This window comes from Cavia porcellus, unplaced genomic scaffold (assembly GCF_034190915.1).
Source record: "Cavia porcellus strain 051 isolate PalLab524CR breed Dunkin Hartley unplaced genomic scaffold, mCavPor4.1 scaffold_1, whole genome shotgun sequence".
Lineage (NCBI taxonomy): Eukaryota > Metazoa > Chordata > Mammalia > Rodentia > Caviidae > Cavia > Cavia porcellus.
Genome location: NW_026947484.1, coordinates 230014896 through 230038080, shown reverse-complemented (window position 1 = coordinate 230038080; position 23185 = coordinate 230014896). Strand labels below are relative to the sequence as shown.

The following is a 23185-nucleotide window of genomic DNA, read 5'->3' as shown; positions in this document are numbered from 1 at the left end:
TTTGACCGGACTTCTTCCTAAGGCATCACCTACCAGCAACTCCGGGGGAAAGATGGGCTCCTGCGAGGGATCCAGGGGTGTGAAGTCCTCTGGTTTGAATAAAGACTGTGAGAGGGTGAGCTACAGGGAGACAGAACAGTAAGTGTACAGCATCTGCACCTTTCGCACGCCCAGTGGGACGGATGCAGCCCTTTCCCCAGGTGAGCCGATGGCCAGCCCTCAGCTGGCGAGTGGAAGGCAGGTAACCCCTGGGGAGCAGGGACAAGGAGGTCTTGCTGGAGGCCCGAGGCTACTTTTGTGCACCTTCAACTCGCCATTGTCAACCCTTACCATAGTGGCTCCCTCTTCCAGCCACCACTGCTAGAGATATGTGGTGCCTCCTCTGAATTTAAGGTCTTCCCCCAGCCTTCTAGGGGAGATGGACTCACTTACTGTTTCATCTTTCTTCTGGTTCATGCAGCAATTTGGGTTGTCCCTGTTTCCTCCACAGCATCCACCATTCTGGAAAGATGACAAGTATTCACACAAGGATAGGAGCAGAGTCTTCCTTCACAGAACCTAAGGCACCTTGATGACTGGCGTGTAGTACGCTCCAGCTCTGATATTCAGTCCAGCAGTGACAGAAGGGAAAGAGGACTCCTTCCCATCTCATGGCCCTCCCTGCAGAGTGCTGTGGCCTATGCTACAGTCATACTTGGTTGGCCATTGAAAATTAAATATCTCATGGGTACACACAAAGCAATGGGGAAACTTACTTTTAAAAACATTTCTCCATGAAACTCAGGTCCTACTTTATTAAAATATACCTTTATGCTCATTTTTCCTCTTCAGTACTGCTTTTTAGGAAACTCCCAGGGCAGAAATTGTGATCAGTTCTCTCAGCACTCAAGAGGCTCTGCCTCTAGATCAGCAAAGTTCTACGGGGCCGGAGGGGGTGTTTCCCAGGCTGGGCTCTCTGTGGTACTCCACCAAGAATATCTGAGACCAGTTCTGGTCCCAAAGATGTGTCTGGTCAATATGCCCAGGGACCTCCCCACTGCTGGCTGGAAAGCTGACCACTTCGCTCCTCACTGTGGACCTGCTCTGGAGGAAGCGGATGGGTCAGATCAGCCATCACCTATTGGGAAGGACTTGCCCAAGACCTCTCGGGATGCAGTGGCTGCACAAAAATCAAATATGAATCATTGCTTCCCAGAACTGAAGTCTCACAGGGAGAAGGATGTTCACCTGGCCAATCATCCCCAGGGAGGCAGAAAGCATAGCCAGGTTTGAGGAGATTCTCCAGAATCAAGGAGTTGTACCAAGGTGCAAAAGTGGGAAAAACACATGGGAAAAACAAATGGATAACCATTTCCTAAAGAAACAGGTTAGAAGCAGCACACAAGTCACAGAAGACACCATTGTATGCTGGCATTTGACAAAAGATGTGTCACAATGCACTATCTTTCCCAAGAAACCTCTCAGAGAGCCACGGAGGGTGGAGGTGTGTCCCTTGAGAACCGGAAAGCACAGCCAGGAAATGACATGGGAGCAACACACACACACACACACACACACACACACGTACACTGCCTACACGCATAGCTCTGTTTATAGAACCTCTCGAATTTACGGTTTGGCCACCAGATGCCAGACCTGCTTTGTGTACTTGGGACTGCCACATTGCCATCCTGCCCTCTAATTTAGATTAAAAGAGAAGGAGGAAGTGGGGGTTTTAGTGCCTCTTTTCTTTCTTCCCAGAGAAAGACAAGGGCAGTGGAAATCCCTTAGGCCTACAGAAGCGAGAGGCACCTGTGCACAGTGAGCTTCAGCCTCCATCCCTTGACCTTCTTGAAGAAGGCCATAGTTCAGTATTTCATACAAATGCATTTTCCAGAAAAAGTGTCATCATATTATCACCTTGTTCCTTGATAATTCATTGGTATATTTGTGACCTGCAATTTAAAAGGACCTTGGGAACAGTGTTGTTGTTATGATGCAGTTATACACCACTGTTCCCAAGGTCCTTTTAAATTGCAGCCTGCTGATTCCTGTCTCTTACCTCTCATGATTTTCACTTTACAGCAAGTACTTTATAGGAAGTCGGCTCAGAGTGCTGGGCTTGAGCCTTTCAGTTTTGTTTTTTAAAATCAACTTTTTTCAGAATCATTTTAGGTTGACACCAAATTTAGTGGAAGGTACAAAGAATTCCAAAATAACTTCTGTCCCCTCAACATATCCCACCTCCATCAACATCTATACCAAAGTGACACCTTTGTGCAGCTGACTATTATCATTCAAAACCCATAGATTACATTGGGGTGCACGCTAAGAGGTTTGACGCGTGTGTGATTCCACGTACCCACCACCATTGTATCATACAGAATAACCTTACACTGCTCTGAAAATCCTCTGGTCTCCGCCCATTCATTCCCCACCCGCCCCTGGTAACTGCTATACTATTTCTTCAGTTTTGTCTTTCTAGAATGTCATACAATTGCTATCACAACACGTTTAACCTTTGCAGATTGGCTCTTGTCAGTCAGTAACATTTTAGAATTTAAGATTTTCCATATCTTTTCAGAGTCTAACAACATTTTTAGTGCTGAAAAAGGTTCCATTTTCTGAATGTATCACCGCTTCTTTATCCATTCCCCTACTGACGAGTGCCTTGGTAACTTCCAAGTTTTGACAATTAGGAATAAAGCCTCTAGTAGCATCCCTGTGCAGGTCTTTTTGTGGATGTAAATTTGAAGCTTCTTTGGGTAAACACGGAGAGCAGGTGCTGGATTGTATAGTAAGACTATGTTTATTTTATAAGAAAATGTCAACTTGTTTTTCCAGCAATGGATGAGTTCTTGCTCCATATCCTTACTGGAATTTAGGGGTATTAGAACGTTGGATCTGGCCTTTCTAATAGGAATGTAGGGGTCTTAATTTCCTAATGATGATATTGAACTCTTCCTGTGTTCACTTTCCATCCATATATATCTGCTTTGGTGAGAAATGTATTTAGATATTTTGCCCACATAAGTTGCTAAAGTCAGCATATGCCCATTTTTGAGTTTTTAATTAGTGTTTTTTAAAATTTGTGAATATTTTATATGAGATATGAGGTGTATCCTTTGCAAATATTTCACACCAGACTGGCTTCTCTTTTCATTCTCTTGACATTGTCTTTTGCAGAACAAAAATTTTTAATCTTAATGAAGACAAATTTTTCAATGATTTCTTTAATGGATCATGCCTTTGACATTCTATCTAAAGACCTCATAGTTATACCCCAGATCATCTAGGTTTTTCTCTTATGTGATCTTCAAAGAGTCATACAATTTTGTTTTACATTTAGTCTTATGATTCAATTTGAGTGAATTTTTGATAAGGGTTTAAATTCCTAGCACATCAGTTATATTTTTCTTTACAGAGTTAGTACTTCCCTAAAGTTTTCAATATAAATTGAAAACAAATCCAAGTTTCAAATACAGTGACTGCCGCTTCACAAACAGTACAAATACCTTCTTTTTCCTTTTAATATTGCTGTCATGAATTTTACTTACACACTTAGCCAAATGTATTATTGCTAATATTCTCAACCAACTGTTATCTGTAGAACAATTAAGGTTTTTAATTAACTTTACTTACTTATTTACTGCCCAATACTTTTCCTTTCTTTGTGTAGATCTGAATTTCTGACCTGTACCACTTTCCATCTCTCTGGAATTTCCCTGAATGTTTCTTGTAAGGAAGTCCATGGGCAAAAGATTTCTTCAAGTTTTATCTGGAGAGATCTTTATCTCTCCTTCACTTTGAAGACCCATTTCATCGCATACAGAATTCCAAATATCTAGCATGCTCTCTCTGTCTCTCTGTCTCTCTGTGTCTGTCTTGATGTCTCTGTTTCTTGTCTCTCTCTCTCTGTCTGTCTCTGTCTCTGTTTCTCTGTATCTGTCTCTCTCTCTGTCTCTCTCTGTGTCTCTGTCTCTGTCTCTGCCTCTCTCTCTGTCTCTCTGTTTCTCTCTCTCTGTCTCTCTCTCTCTGTGTCTCTGTCTCTGTCTCTCTCTCTGTCTCTCTCTTTCTCTCTCTCTCTCCCTCTCTGTGTCTCTGTCTGTCTGTCTGTCTCTCTGTCTCTCTCTTGCATATTTCACTCCATTCTTGTCTTGCCCGCATGGCTTCTGAGAAGTCATATGCTACTCTTATCTTTGCTCTTTTATAGATAAGTCTGGAATTTTTTTACAGAGATTCAAGAAGTTTTATTAGAGACAGAGATACAGAACACACTCAAGAGCAGAGTGCAGGTGCTCAGAGAAATGAGGCTCCTCCTCTGGTTTCTCTCAGGAGTTTTTTATTTGCCTTTAAGTTTCAATATAATATGCCTTGAAGTAGTGGAGCAGTTTTGTTTGTTTTTACATTTGTGGTTACTTTCGGGATTTGTTATTGTCGAGGCTTTGGTTTGGTCTGGAGGTTTTTATTCTGGGATCTGTGGTGCTTGGTGTTCTCTGAACTTCATTGTTAGGTGGTTTGGAGTTTGGCCTTATTTTTGAGACATTTTAATTTGCTACTGCGTCGGATATTGCTTCTATTCCTTTCTTGGGTTTCTGGTTTCATTACACGCACGCTGCACCTTTGTACTTACCCCTCTATTTTTAGATTGGGGAAGGCTCACTTTCTTCCTTTTGATTTTAAAAGTTTGCATTGTCATATCCTCTCACTCAGAGAGGCTTTCCTCATCCACATCCAGTTTACTAATGATCCTATCAAAGGCTACTTGCATTTTGTTACAATGTTTGTATCTCCAGCATTTCTTCACGATTCTTTACTAGAATTTCTATCTCTCTTATTCATCTGTTCTTGAAATGTTGCCTACCTTTTCCATTAAAACCTTTAGCACATTGATCACTGTCTTTTTAAAGAAAAATCCTGACTTGGTCATTCCGAGATCCCCACCATACTGACACAAGTTCTGCAGTCTGTTCAGTCTCTGCAAACAGTGTTGACTTTCAGTGTACATGGTAATGTTTTGTTGGAAGGCCCACATGTACTGGGTAAAAGGACCCACTGTGAGCAGGGCTTTTGTAGTGTATTGGTAAGGTATGAGGGAAAAGTACCTTACAGCCCTAAAATTAGGTCTCAAGCGTTTGGTGAGGCTGAATTGTAAGCCTCCCAGGTGGCTCCTGGGTTTTATTCCCCTTCCTTAGGTGGGTCAGAGTAGCTGGAGGAAGGTAAGGTTGTGAATTTCTCTTCATGCAGGCAGGTTGAGCTCTGAAGTAACCTCAGTTTAGACTCTTCTAAACTAATTTCTTCTGGAGATGGGGCTTGTCAAGAAGAACTGAGCATCCTAGCATATTTCAAAATGGCTCCAGGCATATTTCAAATGGTTCAGAACACTGGCCTCCTACGGCCGCGTCCTCCAGGGTCTGTGTCTCTCATGCTTGTTCACACTAAGCCTCCAGCAGTTACTCAACTACTGCTCAGATCCTCCTAGTCTAGTAAAGATTCCCAAGGATCCTGTATGTCTCTGCTCCAGTGTGTCATGATTGTCTGCCTAATCTCCCTAATTTGAGGAGCACAGTTGGTCCTATGACCTCACCCCTTTGATGGATCTAAAAAGGTTATTCAGATTGTTACTTGTTTTAAGAACAGAATGAGGACTTCTAAGCCTCTAACATACCACCCGAAACTAAAATAAGTGATTGTGTTTGTTTTTAGGATTCTTTCACTTCCTTCCTTGATGCCAAAGTGAACATCACCAGGCTTGCTGTGAGTGTGTGCTTAACTCTAGCAGGCTTTTCTCACTCTTCTCTAGTGTGTGTGCTGTATTCAGGAAAACTGGCTGACCAAGTGTCTAGAGCTGCATGCAAAATCCGAGCAGATTGGCTCTGAACAAAGGTCTGGGGGGGGGGGCTCTGATGAGTAACATGAAAGAGATTCTGCACATCTTTGGTGCTCCAGGCCACTTGGTTTTATCTGATATACTTAAATGCCCTTCTCATTGGAGACCTACAAGAACTGGTTAGATTGCATGCCTTTGAACAGGCTTCCGTGATATAAATAGAGAAGCAAGATTAATAACCCCTACTTCCTAGGGCAGACCTGAGCAATTAATGAACATCATACAGTGGACAAAAGAGAAATGTGTCAGTGTCAAAATTTATAGCCCCACTTATGAAATACTTCAGATGAGCCTGGTATTATCCTAAAGGCTTTGCAAGAAGTATTAATCTTTACAAGTATTATAAGGCACATATTGTAATTCCCGTTTTAGGAACAAGACAATTTGCCCAGGGTCATGTATCAATTAAGTAACAGAGAGGATTTGAACTCAGGTCAACAGACTGCAAATCTGTGATTTGGATCATTTTTCCTGTTTCATCACCAACAGCATTCTTCAGGGCGTGAAAATGTACACCCTTATAAGGCCCCATCTCCTCCTCCACCCACACTCTCTTGGCGTACATGAACACAACCCTCCTTTCATGTCATACCAACGCACACATGTCTGTAGAGTTACATTACCCGAGTGTCTGGGTCTCCTGGAACCCAAATCAAATTGAGATGAGGAAGTCTGGCTGGAGTCAGGACTACCTTAGCCTAATTGAGGAATCTGATAAAAGCTGAAAAAGAAACCAGCCCTCTGTCCTCCTTGCCAGATGGCAGGTGTGTAACTGTGTTTATGTAATCAGTGCCCACAGGCACAGCTGTGGTTTCTTATGCGGAGTTCCAGGAAGACAGCAGGGGTTCCCAAACTGTCTGGAGATCTAATTATCAGCTTCATAAGCTCTGCAGAGTGCTGACTGCAGAGAGCAGACTGGAGAGAAAGGGGGAGGGGTGTAAGCAAAGAGCCCAGCTAAGTGCTGTTAAAATGGCATCTTCAGTACCTGCACTGCACTAATCCTGCCAGTGCTCAAGGAAAAGTGCCACTGGAGAAAACTGACACTTACAGCAGCTCACCTGTTCCAGGAAGCAGGGCTCTAGGCTTTCAGCAGCAAGAAAGCCCATCTACGGTAGGAATAACAGAACTCACACCTGTGCTGCCCGACCCAGGTGGGAATACCCAGTAACCAACCATGTCATCTTTCTTCAGAGGCCCTTGCCATCCTTCTGAACTGTGTCCCCTGAGTGTGGCAGCTTTAGGAGCTGGGCCACCGCTGTCCCAGGGGTCCACTCACCTGGGAAAAGGTCCGGAAGCCCTGGAGAATGGGTCTGTAGCCTGTACAGCGGCACAGGTTTCCTGGCAGCCAAGGGAAAAGTAGCAAAGTCAGTGGGGGCCCTAGTGGGGAGGGTCTTGTCCCTGTCAGCTTTTCCTTTACTAGACACCTTGTTTTCTCCACCTGAAAGGCCCTCTTCCTCTCATATTTCTGGCTTCCAAATGCCCATCATAACTTCCTCTGGGAAGCCTCCTGAGAATGTCCAGACTGAGCCAGGCCCCTTCACATGCTCCCAGGGTGCCTGGTTAGAACTTTATCAGTGAATTTAGTTAAACTGCATTGCAAGCTCGCTTCTTATTTGGACTGTGAGCCCCTTCAAAGGAAAGACTTTTTCATCCTCTGTCCCTGTACCTCATGTAATGGTTGGCATAGAGGAAGAGTCGAAATAATAGACCAATTATTGGACAAATGATAGAAATGGTGAATGGGTGGGTAGTCTTATCTGTTTGGTTCAGAGGGACAGACACATCATCCAGGAGACAGATCAAGAAGCTAGCCCCTGTCCACGGCTCAGGGTCCTGGTGCTTTTCTCATGTGCAGGCTGTTCTGTGGAGACACCTATTCCAGGGGAAGCTGAGAGGGAGAAGCCATATCACCAGGCTCTATACAGTTTCCCAAACGCCAACTATCAATGCCAGTGCTAAGGGAGGGCAGAAAAACACCACAGGAAACAGCTGCCCTCAGGAGCTCTCTAAGACAGCCAAATATTCTTCAAACTAAGAGAAACACTTTCTAGATCTTAGCCACCCTGAACTTTTCCTCCAAAGAGCTATTCCTCGCTTTACTAGCCCACATCTAGGGATCACGCTGACCCTGTTCTGACCTCTCAGGGGCCCATCTGTCCACCATCCACTTCTGTGGCCATGTCTGAAGGCCCATACCTTGGAAGGCATCCTCGATCTCCTCGATGGTGGGCGTGGGCTGGTTCCTGAGCAGAGTGTACATGCTCATGACGATGCCAGGGGTGCAGAACCCACACTGGGAGCCATGGCTTTTGGCAATTCTTTCCTAAAAAGGACAGGTGACACAGGCATATATGTTAACAGAAGCTTTCCAGCCTTTCCTGCTTCCCTGCAGGACCTATCTGTAGCCACCCACATTGAGAGGCAATGGGAGACCCAGTGAGTTCTTCAACCCTTTGGAGGTTTAGACTCTTCATCTGCGTAGTCAAGACCATCCTACTACTTTGTTCTAAAGACTTGGTGAGATAATTCATGCAATACACCGTTTTGGTACATAATAGGCAGTCAGTCAATATTAGCTATTAATAGGAAAGATTTTCAAGAAACAGTGCCTCTTCTGAGAAGCAGCCTCAGGGAATTTAAGGATTTACCCAAGATCTCACAAATAAATGGAAGAGCTGTGTTAGTCTCCTTTCATCTCATTACCCAGCCTCAACCAGCATTCTTTTAAGAACCAACAGAGCACATCTGAGGCCAAGCAAGAGTCCTACTGTGCTCCTGCATTTGGAAGTAAAGGCAACACTGGGGGCTTGGGACAGATATAAGAACAGGGAAATGTGTGCAAGTGAATTTGTTCTGTGCTTTGAACGTCATAGAATTCCAGTTCCAAGCCAGAAGATTTTCAGTGTAAAGAAATTGTCTTCATTGATGTGACATTTCCTCTTTCTTTCTTTCTTTCTTTCTTTTCTTCCTTCTTTCTGTGTCGTGGGTACTCAGGGGGTAGTCAGGGGTTTCAAGAAAAACAATTAAGTACACACAGGACACAGAATTTACAATATTATGATATTTATAAGTTTATGATGGTCACCCAGAGTTAAATACAAGAAAGTGCAGAAATCTGTCCACAGCACTAAAGACAGAAAATCCAGCTGAGGATTTTCTGCTACAACAGTGTGCTGTATGAATCCAGCTGAAGATCTAGACCCCACGATAATGACTCATGCAAGTCTATTTCATGGATCAGCACTGGGAAAGCCCCAAGGTCAGCAGTGGAAACTAGAAAGTCTTTGTCAACGGGATGAATCATCTATGCCAGGATACACTATAAGGTCCTCAAAATAAGGACCAGCTCTTTTCCAAAAAGTACAACAGCCATCCTCAGAAACAGTGAGGCCCCAAGCTCCTCCAATGATGAGAACAGCTGTGTACATATCAGGAAGTCAGTGTGACAAACCTCCTGGAGAGTAAACAGCACACATCTTCCTCTCTGGAGCCAGGAAGTGATGTTCAACATAAGGACCAGAGCTTCCCCAATGTGAACCACAGCCACTCTTAGCAACAAGGTCTCAAGTTCCTTTGGATTATAATGGCCAAATTCATATCAGGGAAGCCAGCCATGACAAGCTCCTCCAGGAGAACCAACAGCTCCAGACAACTGCAACACTTTGGAGAATCCACAACACTAACATCTTTCCTCTCTAAATATCTTGTTTATGCTGGCAGCCTTCCCCTGGTGGGCCACCTACACTCATACTACGGTGATTCAGTTCAACTGGTGTTAAGGTGACCATCAGTTTTTAATCCATAACAAGTTCATATGTTAAGTAAAATTTTCAAAATAATCCCACTACCTTGTATCTAATATTCACTGATTAGCCGATGTAAAAACACTGGGAACAGAGCAGCAAAGGCAAGACAAAAAAGACCCCACAAAGTTCACATTCTAGCTAGACAAGTACTGCCAGAAACAAAACAAGTAAGCAAACCAAGAAATTCCAGGCAGGAATCAGGGCCAGATAGAGAGTTTGTACAGGACAACAGGATGCAGGGTCATTGGCAGCTATCCAGAGCGGTTGGAAAGGTCACTGTGGTTAGAAACTGGGCTTTGGGCGGATGGTTTTGCCATCGACTCAGTTAGCTGAGGCTAGGAAAGGAAGAAGTTGGGGGATGAGACTGTTTTGATAAGTTTCAGGTTAGACATCCACATAATAATGCCAAGTGGGCAGCTGGGAATATAAGTTGAACTTCTGAGAAAAGGTTAAAGCTGAAGATATTAATGTGCCTGCCATTTGAAGGAAGAAGGTACTAAGCCCAGCTGGGAAAAGAGTGAGGATGGAGAAGAAAAAGCCTCAAAGTCAGAGCCCGGCACCCCAGCAGTCAGAGGATGGGCTGGGGGAAGCCATATGCAATGCCGATGTGGGGGTAGGGAGAAAATACTAAAGTGTTATATTCAGAAACTAAAAGAATCAAATAAAGGAACAAGATGTAGAATCCATCTCAATATCTGATTTGGACCAAAACAAATACATGAGAACTAGGAGTCTGCACCACTGCAGAGAGAAAGCTTTAGACTGATTCTATAGATACGAACCTTATGTTCAAACTATCCTTTATTTCTTTTATCCATTTGTTTAAAAAATGACCAGTCCTCATCAGTTTTCTCATACTTCATGCGGGTCATCCAAATTTAGTAATTTCTCCTTTTCCTGTCTACAAAACAAAACTATAAAGGTGAAGCAGTGACATCTCCACCCTGCTCCGACCTTACAGACCAGCCCAAGTGCTTCTCCCGGGGAATAAAGTCAGCTGGCTCAGCTGCAGGCCTGGTTCCATGCTGTCAGAATGGAAGGCATGCTCTCCTGAAGGTTTCCCCTCCGAGGGTCCAGGGAGGAGTGAGGCCTAGGCCCAGCTTGGAACCATCTCCCAACAACCCTTGCTTCTGTTTCCCCAACAAAACAATATCTTCACTTCCCAGAGTCCTCTACTCTCATCTGCTTTTGCTTGATTATCTTGATTCTCTCCACAAAACCCCTCAGGTTACTCCCATCTCTCTCCAAAGGTATTCACCATAGGATTCCATTTTCAGGTGGTCTAATCCTATCAAGGACACAGCCTCATTCCCCATCATCTTATTTAGCTTATTTGCTCACTTAGCCTCCATCTGAACGAGGGTAGAGGCCTGGAAGACCACATTTGTACTACCCAAGAGTGAGAAATGAGGGTGCACCTGGGATTACTACCTAAAGGGAAGGGAATCTATGTTCTTTATTTTTTTTTATCAAGGGACACTGAGAATCTAGAATCTGGGAAGGCTGAGGGTTCCGTAAGCATCACCCGGAACAAAGTGAGGAAACACTCCACCTTCTCCTCCTCCTCCAAGGTTTAGGGCAGCTGAATCACCCTGGCCACCAGATTCAGTTGGCCTCTGTGTTGTCTTGGGGTGATGCAATGCTATGTTTACCCTGGTCACTGGAGGAAGCTCTGGGTTTTTTCTTTTTTTATTTAAAAGGAAAAAGAGAAAAAATAAAACAAAACAAAGCGATGTAAGGGTACAAGTAATATAGAACTACAAAAAAAAAAAACAGTAAGAAATCACCAGTTAATAAATTACACATTATCATCTTAGAGACAGTTGCTCAAGTCACAGTATCAAAGCATACAAAGTGGACACTCAAACAGTGAGACTGCAAACAGTTGTGTTCAATGATCCAACCAAAAACATTAATATGGTCAGCTATTTAACACCCCTAAACACACTTGCAGTTGTATACTTTAGAGCACTTCTTTTCCTCTCTTTTTTACAACACATTTTGGGTTTTATTACTCCTTAGTTCTTATTACTTTTTTTGGAAGAGAATAAAGCCAAATATGGCAAAACAAAGCTGTCAGTCAAAACCAAGGATAGACATAGCACATGATGTAAAAACAGAGTACAAGGTTAACAACAATGGTTACCATAATGCCTCTTGCTTCCTTAAAAAGAATTGTCTATCTGATTAGGTATTATAAAGTTGAAAAAAAACAGTAGAGAACAAGACCAATAAAACCTAAACCTTGTAAACATTACAGTACTTCCAAAGAAGATAATAGTCAAACCAGAATGGGCATCATAGTGAATCTTATTGCCTTCAAAGTAGTTGCCTATACACTCAAATATGATACTATCATACAGAAGGAACAGAGTCTAATCAGTCAAAACAAGATAATGGGAGTAATACAGGACTTCAAATCAAGTTAATAGGAAATCAAAAAAGTTACTATAATATATCCTGCTAAGTTTTTTTTTTATTTTTCCCCTTAATTAAAAAATCATAAAAAATAACTAAATATTTTTTTTAGTGAATGAGGGAGAGATTCAGATAAAAGAGGACATAGCAACATAACAATACAGGTCAAAGCATGACAGTTAAGCTCTGGGTTTAGATGCCTTCTTTTTCCACCTCACAGCATCTAGAAGCAATGGGGGTAAAAGGGCTGGGGCAGTGTCTCCAAGCTCGGGCAAGGAAACTCCACACAGCAACCCAAAGCAAATCTGCGGCTTGGGCATGAGCCTCACTGCAAACTCCCCTGAGCCCAAAGTCACATTCTTTGCTCTACTCACCTGTACGGGATGCAGCCTTGTCTTCGTGCTTCCTATTCCTTCCACAGTGGTCACCGCCATGTGATGCAAGGAGCAGATGGGGGCCAGGCAGGCATTGACAGAGTAGTGGCTAGAACCTCACATTAAGGACATTCCACTGCTCACACAGGTCATCACAGCAGTGCCGGGCCTGCTGGACTGAGTGAGGTTTCGTGTTATCTCTGTCCATGCTACATTAAGTAGTCATCTCTTCCACGGATATCTTTGCCTCTCCATCCAAGACCCTGGACCAAGAACAAGGAGCCCCTCCCTGATGAGGTTGTGCCCTTCCAGGGCCCTGCAGGTACATCCTCAGCCTAAAAGCTGGGATAAGGCAGCCAGAGTCACTTACTGGCTCCCCCTTGCTCAGCTGGACTGCTCAGGCTGAATGGAGAGAATGTATCTGACTGGAGGTGAAGCCCTCTCTCTGTGTTGTCAGAACCTGCTCCCCTTCATTTGCCTCACTTTGTGGGTGAGGGAGAGAAAGCCCCACCTCTCCTATAGGAAAGCAGGAATGTGCACCACTCGCTTGGACAGAGCTTCTACATCCACATCCCTTCTTTAATCATTACTCATTCACATGCGCAGTCTACATCAGTGTCTGGGTCCCAGCCCTACCTCAGCACTCTGCCCAGGGCTCAGGTACTAAGGTGCATAAGACGAAACCTCTGTCCTTTGGCAGCTTTCAATCATTCCATGAAAATAGATGTGGGGGGCGAGTGTAAAGATGCAATTTAAAAATTTTTTGGTGACTTATGTCACAACCAATCAATGAGAGGGCCTTGGGCATCACTGGGTCACAGTTACCTATGCTTGAAAGTACTAGTCCTATGATAGAAAAGAAAATTAGAGGAGCAATTGGGGGTGTCCTGTGAAGAAGGCTGGACTCTATCCCGAGTGCCATCCAAAGCTACTGGAGGATTTTAGGATCTGTGAAAATAACCTGAATTTGAGAGCAGTCATTTTGCCAGCAATTCAGAACACAGAAAACACAGAACGATACATGGTAAGGCTTATCCTGCAAAGCACTGATCCATGGTCCAAGCCTGTTCAAAAGCCTAGAGGCTCATACAAATATGTGTACACATACAACACACCCACACACACACACACACACACACACTGACCCTGCATTCTACCCTAGAGTAGACAATGGGCAAAGGATACACAACCTTGTTCTGGAAATGATCAAACTTGGAAATCATCACCGTGCAAGCTCCACAGCCTCCTTCTCCGCAGCCAAGCTTGGTGCCGCTCAGTCCCACTCGGAGGTCATGAGTTAAGGAACAGGAGTAGGAGAATGGGAAGAGGAAAAGACCTGGGCAGAGCCTCAGGGGTAGACTCATCCATTCCCACACACACAGCCCATTGTCCTCAACTTGGGAGGTACTAGTCCATGTCCTGCTTCCTCAGAGAAGTCTCACTACTCCCCAGGGAGGCAGGGACAGGACCATCTCCTCCTCACGAGTGTGAGACAGAGGAGTCCCGTCCCACAGCACCCAGCAGCAGCATCCTTGGGACTTAAGACCTAGGCTCCCCAGTCCTGGATGTCTTTCTCTCAGTCAAGGTCTCCAGATGTGGTCTTACTGGCCATCTAAGCACCTCACAGACTTAGCGCATGAGTTTAGGGCTTGAACAAAACCATTCTGGCCAGGCAGTGATCTGTTCTGGAATTTACCATGTTTCAGTTTTTCATCCTGAACTTTTCAGGTTGATACAATCCTGGTGATCAAAATTGGAACTGGCACAGAGGTTTTTGAATATCCAGCCCTGTTGTATGCAAATGGAAATTAAAATGAAGATTTTTGAGGTCAGGGACAAGTATTAGGCCCCATTCTTACATATCCTACAAAAAATGAATCTGACACTTCATTTAACCAACAGGCTGCTCTAGAAAATTGTGTGCTCTCCTTCTTAGGGACACACAGCCATGCTTACTGATTTTTTCCAGGCCTGCAGACCTCTAATCCCCCCAGATCTACTGACGATCCCCCCAGACCCCCACCATCTACTGAAGATAGAGGGAATTGAGGTTATTGTCCTTGGGTCACCGACTTCATTTTTATAAATAAAGTTAGAAAGTATTCATGATACAGAAATATAGAACCTTATTCTGGAAAAGCACTTGCTATATCCCTGTCTCTGGCTAACCTTCACAACAATTTGGTTAACAGATGAGGCAGAAAGTAGTATTTCCAGTTAATAAGTAAGACAGTCTGGGACACCAGGCAGTAACATGAGTCACACAAGTGTAGCTCCACCTGCCAGGTCTGGTGCACCTTTCCTTCCCCGTGCCAACTCTTTCTAAGCACAATGGGGTGGCTTTCTATGCCCTAAGTTATTTTTCTTGCTAGACAGGATCTATGCAGACACTGTCAGGGCACAAGAACATGGGTAGTGGCAGTCCAGAGTCTAACAAGTCTTCTGGCCTGGGGAGGCTTTCTAGAAGCCAGGGTAGAAGTCAAGGCTAAAGTCCTCTTTCCCTGGGAGTTCCCACAGATTCTCCCTCAGCCCAGACCTTAGTAAGCTCTGAGGACTTCTCATTTTTGTGCCAACTTTCAGTTTTAGATTTCACTTTAATTTTGACCTTTAAATGAACTGGTTAGTATTAAGGAATTTCAGAAGCTTCTGGGCCTTCAAAACAAAAATGGAATCCATTAGAAAACTAAAGTTGATCTCAACCACCGCTGAGAATCCATGTTTCTTCCCAGACCTCCCAGGAAAATGGACAGGAACTGGGGCTTCCTGCTGCCCCCGATCCTGCCCACTGAATCTTCTGCTGCAAAGTCAGGATTATCTGTGAGCCTCTCGAACTCCTGCACAAAAGCCAACTCCTGAACTCTCTGACAGGTGGACCAGCCAGCATTAAGGTTATGGACTCCAGGCTCACGTCTGTGAGCACTGAACAATCCTTTATTTTCCTGAAATACGTCACTGGAAAGAGCCACCAGCATCCCTCTGGGAGAAAGAGGGGTTTCCTGACTGAGGTCAGGATGACACAGTCCTGACACCAGATCCTGCTGTGGGGAAGAAGTGAAGGACATGCTCAAGGCTTCAGTCCAGGCCCTGCCGCCATTTGTTGAGAATCCATGTAGGTCACTTCACACATCCAGGCCTCACTGCTTTCTCCGTGAAAGGGAATGTTATCCTTCCACGGGACGGCCATGGCTGTCATGTGATATGAGCCATGCAAACCACTTTAAGTTCAGCGTAAGTGCTCATTAAATATTGCTTCCTATTATTATTTTTGTTGTTTTTGATGCAGAGTCCCAATACTTTCATAGCAAGGTACAAAAGGGTCTTAAAGAAGCCCTTCTCACACTCCGAATGAAAAGTAGCACCCCACGGGTCCTCCTGCTCTGGATTCCCTCCCTCCAGGGTCTGCCCCGTTCCCACCTCAGCTATCTTTTCCCAATAGACTCTCTTTCCCTTGTCTCTCCCTGCTTGAGCAGAGGTAGAAATGTCACCCAGGAAGCCTACTTGTGCATGAAACAAATGTCACCCAAGGAAGGGCCTCTCCTGCCAGCGAGAATGACCATGAAGTTCACCAGGGCTAGTGAGGACCTCTCTCAGTTGTGGCATCAGATCTTGGAATTACTGAACTCTTGTCTGGAAGAAATCTCAGAGAACACCAGGACCATCTTCTCATTGGAGACTTGCGAGTTTCAGACACGGGGAGCCCCAGGGACTGCTGCTGAGTGGCACAGTTGCCACTAAATGCCAGTGTCCAGACCACTGACCCAGTGTCTTCTCCTCTCTTTGCAGGTGCCCTGCCAGTCGCTAGAAAATGACATAAGGTCCAGAAGGTGCATCCCCGTAACACACCCTCCTCACAGCACCTCCAGAGTCAGGATACACTTTCTTCTCAAGTAGGCCAAAAGTGTTGTTTCTGGGTCTGCATTTTTCTCCACCACCTAACAAAAAAAGAAAAACAAAATTTATCATGGGTGTGCTAAACAATCCTTCTGTGGTTGATTTCTCCCTTCGGTGTCTCACCTAAGAATTTGTAGAGTTAATGGGAATATGTTGAATAGATTATAAAAACCAAGGTAGTCTTCACATCCTTACACACTCCTTACATCCTACATTCACGCTCAGCTTTGGGCTCCCACAGAACACTCAGCGCTGGGCTGACTAAGCCAAAGCCCCTTTGCGGGTCATGCGTGGCATCTCATTTCTCCAGCTGGATCCCACCTGGGACAGCAAAATGCCGACTCTAGGTTTGCCTCCTTGAGTGCACGCTCTTACAGACTGCAGGTGAGGAGAACCAGGCTTTGGGCCAGCGTGTACAGCAGGGTATCATATGCGATGGACAATCACAGATGGCAACAAGAACACATGCTAGAAACGAAGGAGAAATTTCAAGCCAGAGACACATCAGTGTGTTAAGTAATTATAGAAAAAGTTGTCTACAAAGTGAGACACTAGTCCCCAGTGCCAACTGTCAAAGGAAATCTGTGAAAGCCTTTTTCACTGCAAACATATTGTCAAGGTGGAAAAGGTATGGACTAGTGAGATGATCAAGGGAGAGAATCTGAGATAGTGGTTTCTTTACAAGGAATTGAACTATGAGTCCCACAGCTGCCAAAGGGGAAGGGGTGGTAGCTACTTCACAGCTCAAACTGGGTGAGAGCCATCGTTTGTTCTGCATATACAGCCACCTTGCCACTTTTGCAGTCTCAGAGATATGGTCATCTGGCCTATCTAAGTAGCTAAAGGTAGACTCCACATAAAGTTAATAACCAGCTGGGTGTAGTGCCACACACCTGAAATACCAGCATTCTGAGAAGCTCAGGCAGAAGGATTGCAAGTTCAGTCCCAGCCTAGGTGAATTAGTGAGACCTTGTCTTCCTGTCCATTATCATCGTCATCATCACCGAGGGCTGGGGATGTAGCTCGGTGTGGAACCCCTGGGTTCAAGTCCCAGTACCACAAACACTTCATAACTAGCAATAGTGCACTTAAGCTTAAACTGTTGAAGTGGCAGTTTGGGGATTGGTGCGCTCTTCCAGACTTTGGTAAGGGCAAAGATATGATTGGCGAGTGATCTATAATAGACCGTCTATGGAGATAGAGAGAGCTGATTAAAATGCGTTTAAATTAGTCCCAAAAAGGTTGTGTAGAAGGGACAGTGAGACCTCTGACACAAGGTCTATGTGGAGCAGACCTCCCAGAGCTGGACGCTGAGGGACAGCGGCCAGCCCAAGGAAAGCATGTCACTCATGTCATGGGATGGCCCAGGAAATGCTCCCTGTGGTGAAGAATTCTTGAAGCCATTGAAAGAGGAAGAAAAGGGAGAGCTCCAGACACCTGAAAAGCCCAGAGGCCAACCACCACCTTACGGCAGTTTCCGTGAAACGAAAGGTCTCTTACTACTCTCGCACACAATCCTGGGTGAAGCTGGTGTTTAGCAACTCATATAAGTAATAAGATTTTTTTATTGACCACAAGTAATGAAAACATTTATGAAACTGCCAGCATTTGCCATTGGAATAAAGATTAAAAGGAAATGGAAGCTAAAGCTGACACTTTTTTGTGTGATTATACCCCATAAACTCAGCGTGCTCAATAACCTGGTGTCAAAGTTAACACAAAAAGTAGCCTCTTTTCTCCTGGAGAAGAAATCATAAATACAAGCAATAATGGTCCCAGGTGCTCTAGCATGCTGTTTCCTCTGTGTTATCCCTGCTCCCTGTCCTCTATAGCATATCAATTCCATGCGTGGTGCCTTCTGTGACTTCCTACAGCCCATAGATTGCCTTCCAATATGTTCCCAATCTTCAGTCTTAGCCTTCCCATCTCCTACTTTTTTTTTTACCAAACTTATCTTATTGTGCTGAAAATACACCTTGTGCCTCCCAGCTCCTATGCCTTTGAGCACATCACTGCTCTTCCGCGTGCATCTTGCTTTGTCAGAAGACTGAACACTTCCCTGGCTTTTCACATGGCCCCAGTCACATGCGGATCACCCTGTCTTGAATTCCTACAGAGCATCATTTCCACCATGGCTCGGGTCTTGCCATGGTGAAGCAGTCCCTCAACAAGCTGCCAATGGGTATTCTCCAGGGAAAATCAACTGGGGGAGAAGTGAGACCCGTGAATCCAAACTGATAATCAATAAACTAGAAGGAAAAAAGGACCACGTTCCCTAGCAAAAACTAATGAATATGATTGGCCCTTGGCAATCAGCACAGTAACTGACACGGTAAGAATCATCAGTGGATGCTCAGACTGGTGTGCAAATGTCAGATGGACAAAATGTTTGTATAATCTCAAAGTATCTCCCCACAGATTATTAATTATAATGATCAAAGCATTATCTCACAGTGAAGAAATTTTAACAGATACTGCCTTAGTCAAGAGATCAAAGTTCAGCTCACAAATAATGGAAAAAACTGCTACCTTGTGTCTCGAGGCAGGATGTGCTGAGAAAGACATCACTTCTATGATATTCCTGTCTTGGAATCTAATTATAGGAGAGCACGGGACAAACTCAGAATGAGGGACATTCTAAAAAATAACTGGCCTGTTTTCAAAAACATCAATATCAAAACAAAGGAAAACAGTGAGAGGTTCCTTGTTAGGAGACTAAAGAGCCTATCCAGGAGGCATGATCTGGCATTAGAGACGCAGCCTGGGGGGAGGGGACAAATGACATCATTGAGAAAATTATAATAATTTTTCGTAAGATCCAAAGATAATAGTATTATATCGAAGCTAAATTTTCTGAATTTACATGTGAACTGTCTATAAATGAACTCTAAGAATGACCTTATTCTTAGTATAAGGGACATGATATCTAAAACTTAGACATAGTTTGGAAAGAAAATTGTATACTTTATATATCAGTTAAATATACAAGCTTACATCTGCACATCTGAGTGTATATGTGCATATATGTATATGCAGTGTGCATATCCAGAGAGACAGAAAAAATGATAAGGCAACTATGACAAATTTTAACAGTTGGTGAATCTGAATAAAGGGTATTTAATATTTCTTTGTGTTCTCAAAACTTTTCTATAAATTTAAAATAATTTTAAAATACAAAATTTCAAAAGGTGTATTTCTTTTGTGTATACTTCTTTTAGTTCTCAGGGATTTTAATATCTATTTATGCATTCTATCCATATTAATCATGTATGGACCTTGTATACAAACTGCCAAAGATTTAAGATTAGTCATTATGGGACTAGTTTTCTGGGGAACACAATTGGATCACATTACTTTGCCCGACCATAATTCACTTGTCTACCCAGTCCATAGGCTTCCAAAAGACAAATGCCTGGTCTCAGATACTGCGTTCCTCCAGTGCTCATCTCACAGGTTTAGGTCTTAGAAAGAGCTCAGTAAATACTGACTCTGTGAATAAGTGAGTAAAATCCACCAAAGCCACCATAAGTCTCTCTGTAACTGATGTGAGTGTGAGTGTAGGTGTGCGTGATGTTTTTCAGAATGCAGGTCCTTCATCCTGAGCTACGTCTCCCTCCAACACCTTTTTTGTTTTCTACTTTTGGATAGGGTCTTGTCAACTTCCTGAATTACCCAAGCTAGGTTCAACTTTGCAATCCTCCTGCTGCAACCTTCCTGAGTGCTGGGATTATAGGTGCATACTACCATGCCTGGCCTGATGTAGGATGCTTGTAAAGATCACTCCTGGATACCTTCAGATGCAGAACACTTGCTCAGTCCTCCCAGATTCTTCCAGAAGCTACAGTTTCCACTCAAAAGAGTGACTGCTCAGCAAAGCTAGAATGTTGTGCCCCCAAAATAAATACCCTTAGAATCCTGGGCTACTTTTTCTTTTTGGTTCAATTGAAGAATACATGACGTGGAAGCAATAGTCAACAAAGCCTGTCCTTCTCAGAAGGCTGCCCAGGGTTTTGTGTGGTCATCTAACACTGTCTCTAGAGCCCAGTTAGTGGACACAGAGTCTTAACAGTGCTGCAAAATAAGGAGAAAAAGAGGCTGCCATTAAGAATGAGTCATCAAGTTTCTACAGCTTCTTTGCACAATATCCTGTAATAAAAAGTCAAAGTCATCTTAATAAAAATGGGGAAATATTTACAGCTGCCTTTATTTGCTTAGAATTCCCTCACTTGATTCTGGTTTTATAGCACTCTCACATTATTCCTCTTGATATTTCTTGTCCACCTTCCCTCAGTGTCTCAAGAAGTTCTATTTTTAAAATGATAAACTTGAATATTTATCTATAGATACTGGCAGAAGTATGCACTTCCAGAGATAACAGGGTCTGATGTGATAATATTGTCCAAAATTTTAAAGTCACTTTCCTTCAGTGAAAATAAAATTCAAGGCAAAGTACTTTTTATCAAGCCAAATCACCTGGAAATTGATCTTTTCTAGATCCAGAATATAACAACAAGGTATCTCTGAAGAAGAGCAAGACCTTATACTTTCACGTACAAATTAATAACTTCATACTTAACAATGAATGATAAAATCAGTGAGACTTGGCCTTGGAAGTCTTTGGATACAATTGTTTATTCACTGTAAACCTCACTTATAAAGATTCCAGAGATGATGCCTTTCAGTAAATAACAAGTCTAGCAGGGAAATGCAACAGCTGTTTCTGACATCTCTATGCTACGCCTGCTGAATGCAAAGATGCTTAAGACATCAGGAGGATGAGAACAACACATGAGTTCAAGCCCAGCTTGAGCAACTTAATGACTTGATGACACCTTGTCTCAAAATAAAAAGTGAAAAAGGGCTGGGGTGTAGCTGAGTGTGAATGCCCTGGGTTCAATCCCCTTAGCATCACTAAAAAAATAAAATAAAAAGTAAAATGTGGTGCAAAAGTCTCACCATCTCCAGCTCAAAGGCTTTCTCCTCCCTCTTGATCTGGTGCCAGATGCCCAGCATCACAGAGAGACAGCTGTCAAGCCCAGAGCCCCATCAGTGACTCCACCCAAGCCAGCAGCCTTTGAGGCTCTTGAGTGTCACAGCTTATGAAACTTCCTTGTTATTCACCCAGACACATCTTGAGAGTTAAAGTAATATTTTCCACTCAATGCAAAAAAAAAGAAAAACCAATTAAAAAAACAAAACTACTTTTTTGGGGGACCCTTTGGGCACATTCATCACTCACATGTCCGTGTGGCCAGCTGCAATGTGCAACGGCACCTCCCTTTCAGGACACAGTCCAGTCTCAAGTGAGGAGCTAACTCAATGCGACTGTCTTGGTGCAGAGCGAGAAAATAAAGTTGGAAACAGTGTCAGGGTCTCACCGTCTCTCCCTGCATTAAAATTATAAAGATTCCTGTCCTGTGGCCCAAGGGCTGTGTCACCCATACCACCTTTCCTAGGCATCCCTGGGCATTGACAAAGTTCATCTTAGCAGGGAAGAGATTGGCAGTATATACGGTCTAGAGAAAGGGGAGTGTGTCTTTTACGAAAACGATTGTGGCTTGCCACAAGAGGTCAGTATAAGTCCCGTCATAGTAAACCAGGACTGGTTGTTACACTTAGGTACACAATATGTCAAAAATCACAATATCGTGTCAATGGCTGTGCACGTCTGACATTAGCACAAAAATACATTCCTGTTTCTTTCTCAGCAAAGAAAGCCACAAAAGCACAGAATTTAATTAAACACAGGGATGAAGGTGTGGCTGAGCTCCCAGCTCACCTTGAAGTTTCCTGCTTACTCTGCCCTAGTGTGCAGCAGGGCTGGCAGCCTCTCTGCCCTTCTCATCCCCTCCCTCACATTCCTTTGCCCCTTGAGCATCTTGCCGGCACACTAGCCCCAAGGAAGACTTCTTTCCCAGTGTCACTGAAATGTGGCAACACTTTGAAAAGGAGAGAAAAAGGGGTGAACAAGTGAGAAGAAATAGAGCACATAGAAACAACCAGAACTTCCTCTTCTAGAGTTAGACGCATCTCCTCCCAGCCACCAGGGACTCCAAACCAAAGGTACACTTTCTGCTCACCTTTCTGCCATTCACAAAGAAAACCAACTCGTCAACCGTCATCGTCACTGGGGGAGTCAGTCCCTGAACTCCAGGTACCTCACTCCTAAGACACCGGCAGTTTTGACTGTGTTGCAACTTGAAAGTTACTCCTCCCAATAAAAATGAAACTAAATTAGCCAATGAGAGAGAACCAGCTTAGAGCTGCGAGGACAGACAGTTCTTGGCAAAAGCCACCCGTTTACATAACCCAGGAAAATGAAAATCATACACAGCATACTCTCTCCACCAGTGGCAAAGCACACAGGGGAAATTTTATCCATATCAAGAAAGCCTGTGTCTCTGTGCCAGGGACCGGGGTCTGGAGCGCTGTACTCAGGGAACCTGCTTCATCCTCTCACTTGCTCCCAGGCTCACCACAGGGACGAGGCTTTGTCAGGCACTATCAGTGGGCTGATTTACTGTTCCAACTCTGCACTTGCCATTTTAACCTACAGCTTCACCCCAGCAGACACAGTGCACACAGCTCCACTCACTGGCTCACAACCTACGTGGAGTACAAAGGTCCCAGAAATGAAGCCCCGGGTTTAGATTCTAATCCTCTCATGTGACCTCAGCACATACTTATCCGCTCCAAGATTCAGTTGTTATCCTGTAAACCATCTTAAGAATGACATCATAGTCACAAGATTGAGGGACAAATGCTAGCATAGATGTGCCCTGTAAATTGGTAAAGAACTGAATTATATTTTTAAGAACTTGAATTTT

At 43.9% G+C, this 23185-nt stretch overlaps 1 protein-coding gene across 1 annotated transcript in view; it reads right to left on the bottom strand.

Annotated features, from left to right (window-relative positions):
- Positions 1 to 22592, bottom strand: part of Xdh (xanthine dehydrogenase) — a 68624-nt gene extending 46032 nt beyond the window's left edge. The window contains exons 1-8 of the mRNA XM_003473014.5: positions 22439 to 22592; positions 16342 to 16399; positions 13653 to 13749; positions 12468 to 12576; positions 8066 to 8192; positions 7146 to 7207; positions 433 to 501; positions 34 to 120 (exon numbers count right to left, since the gene is read on the bottom strand). Of these exons, the coding sequence (XP_003473062.1) occupies positions 34 to 120; positions 433 to 501; positions 7146 to 7207; positions 8066 to 8192; positions 12468 to 12576; positions 13653 to 13749; positions 16342 to 16399; positions 22439 to 22480 (651 nt within the window). The 5' untranslated portion in view covers positions 22481 to 22592. The remainder of the gene's footprint in view (positions 1 to 33; positions 121 to 432; positions 502 to 7145; positions 7208 to 8065; positions 8193 to 12467; positions 12577 to 13652; positions 13750 to 16341; positions 16400 to 22438) is intronic.
- Positions 22593 to 23185: the final 593 nt, after the last annotated feature.